The 2610-nt window shown below is 42.4% G+C and overlaps 1 protein-coding gene across 1 annotated transcript in view; it reads left to right on the forward strand.

Annotated features, from left to right (window-relative positions):
* The window catches only part of NUP210L (nucleoporin 210 like), a 169517-nt gene that overhangs the window by 25019 nt on the left and 141888 nt on the right, over nucleotides 1-2610 (forward strand). The window contains exon 7 of the mRNA XM_006159801.2: nucleotides 1647-1805. Within this exon, the coding sequence (XP_006159863.1) occupies nucleotides 1647-1805 (159 nt within the window). The remainder of the gene's footprint in view (nucleotides 1-1646; nucleotides 1806-2610) is intronic.

Genomic DNA, 2610 nt, shown 5'->3' on the forward strand with positions numbered 1-2610 from the left:
AGAGAGGGACAGGGTGAGAGAGAGACGGAAAATGAGAAACCAGGCTGTCAGGTCTGGGACTCAAAACCATAGTCAGCCATATGGGAGTCCAGTGCCCTTAACCACCACACCACCTGCTGGCTCTCTGGTGTGAGTTTTAAGTCACCCAGTCCAGGGCTTGAACCATGGTCAACTATGTGGGAGTCTAGCAACATAAACATTACACCATCTGCTAGTCAGAGTCCCCATGTATTTTGAACACGTTGACAACATAGTAAGGTTATTATCATCAGAGCCCATAGGCATCTGAATTCTCTGTTAAGACAACCACCAAAAATTTACCAGCTTTTGTGGGGCGAGTAGAGATGTTTTATCAGAAGAAGCTTGAATTATCATTGCAATGATCTTTATGAAAGTTGCTTCTTGGGGGACCAGCAGTTAGCGTAATGGCTATGTCGCTGGACTCCCACGTAGTCGACCGTGGTTCGCGTCCCGGACCCGGTGGCTTAAGACTCACGCCGGGCATGTGTGCGTGCGTGCCCAAGATCCCAAGAGGATGGAGGAGGGATTGCAGTGTGGCCATCCCCCCTGGGGGGTGATTTCTCGCTTTCTGTCTCTCTGTCTCTCTATGGCGAGCATACACGCCCTATAGCAAAAACCTCTCCAAAAAAAAAGAATATAAAAAAAAAGAAAGTTGCTTCTTGAGAAACTGAAAACATAATGCTCAATTGATCTTTAAAGTTCCAGGGCCAGCAGCTGGAGTAGTGGTTAAGGCACTGGACTCCCACATGGCCGACTGAGGTTCAAGTCTTGGACCTACTGCTTGCTTTCTCATTTTCCCTTTCAGTGTGTCTCTCTGATCAATTAAAAATAACAATAATGAATACAATTAAGTAATTATTTTAAAAATTTCAATCGAGGGGGCTGGCAAGTGACATGGTAGGTAAAATGCTGGACTCCCACATGGTCAACCACCGTCTGAGTCCCAGACCTGGCAATTTGCTTTCTCACTTTCTCTTTCTCTCTCTGCCTGTCTCTTCTCTGGTCAAATTAGAAAAATAAGGGGCTAGCAGATGACATAATGGGTTATATTGTTAGACTTCCACATAATCAAGCCGGTTTGAGTCCTGGACCTGGCAACTTAAAACTCACACAGGGCATATGTGCATGTGTTCCCAAAATTCGAAGAGGAGAGTAGAGGAAAAAGGGATTACAGCCATCCCCCCCAGGGGGGGTGACTCCTCACTTTCTGTCTCTCTGTCTCCTGTCTCTTCATTGAGCGCACATGCATCCTATAGCAAAAATCTCTCAAACAAGAAAATAAAATAATAATAATAAATAAAATAAATAATTATAAGGGGAAAAAAGTTCCATTGAGTTTATAAAGTGCATTGGCTCTATTAGCACTTGTCTTATCCTTTTTCCTTAGTAGTGATCCCTCCCACAAGTCTGCTTGCCAGTTTATAAGAATATAAGCAATAACAGCAATAAACTACTAGCCTCGAATGGCTACATGTAGAAGTTCATTGGAGTAGGAAAGGAATTAGCAGCAGCTCATACTCATTTTAGGCCTATTTCCTGATCTTCCTCTGTATAATTCAACAATGCACCATTATCTGCTGAAGTAACTATTGTCATTATATTTTTGTTTTTTTTGTGTCTTACAGAGATGAAATTTCCCCTGGAACATTATACACTGGAGTTACAAGACCATAGAGTTGCAAATAATAGGTCTCTTTCTGGGAAAGTGGCTTTATTGGATGAGCAGACAGCCATAGTAACTGCCTCCCAACTGGGCCAAGCTAACCTTGTCTTTGTCCATAAAAGTATCCTTTTGTTAAGTTTTAGTTGGCAATCTATACTTCCTGAGCATGTTAGACACGTTCCTTGGTAAGATAATTTATTAATTAAGAGTGATAATAATACTTACTACACTGTTTTGCTATCGGTTTTACTTTTAACAAAGAGCTATAGATTATTGTTATAATTTCTAGCTAAGGGCAGGTAGAGAAAAGGAGTGGTTGGGATTTAGGATTTGTTTATTTCCATACCTTTGTGCAATGTCTTCCTGGAGAGAGAAGGAGAGAAATCAGCCCCAGTAGGGAATGGTTGCACTGCAATCCCTTCTCATTTTTTCTTCCTCTTGGGATCTTGGGCACACACACCCTGCACACTTTTTTTTTTTAAAGGTTTTTGCCATAGGGCGCTACATGTACTCTCCAGAGAGAGACAGAAAGAGACAGTGAGAGACCGCAAGAGGGAAAGTGAGAAAGTGCCCCCCCACAATGTGCTTCTTAAACTACTGGATTTGGAACTCACACTGCACAGCAGGCCATTTGGGATTCTGTTGGTTTAACCACCATGCTACCAGCTGGCCACCAATTGTGTGTGTGTGTGTGCGTGCGTTTTAATAGAATTAAAATGGTACATGAATGCCCAAAATCCTGAGAGGAAGATGAAGGAGATGGGATTGTGACATGGCCATCCCTGTGGGAGGTAATTTCTTGCTTTTGTCTCTCTGCCTCTCTCTTCTTCTGCAAGTGCACATGGCACGTGACCTATAACAAAAATCTCTCAAAAAAAAAAAAAAAAAAAAAAAATTGGCACCCGCAGTTGGGGTAACGGTTAATT

The sequence above is a fragment of the Tupaia chinensis genome, unplaced genomic scaffold, assembly GCF_000334495.1.
Source record: "Tupaia chinensis unplaced genomic scaffold, TupChi_1.0 Scaffold000659_1, whole genome shotgun sequence".
NCBI classification, from domain to species: Eukaryota; Metazoa; Chordata; class Mammalia; order Scandentia; family Tupaiidae; genus Tupaia; species Tupaia belangeri.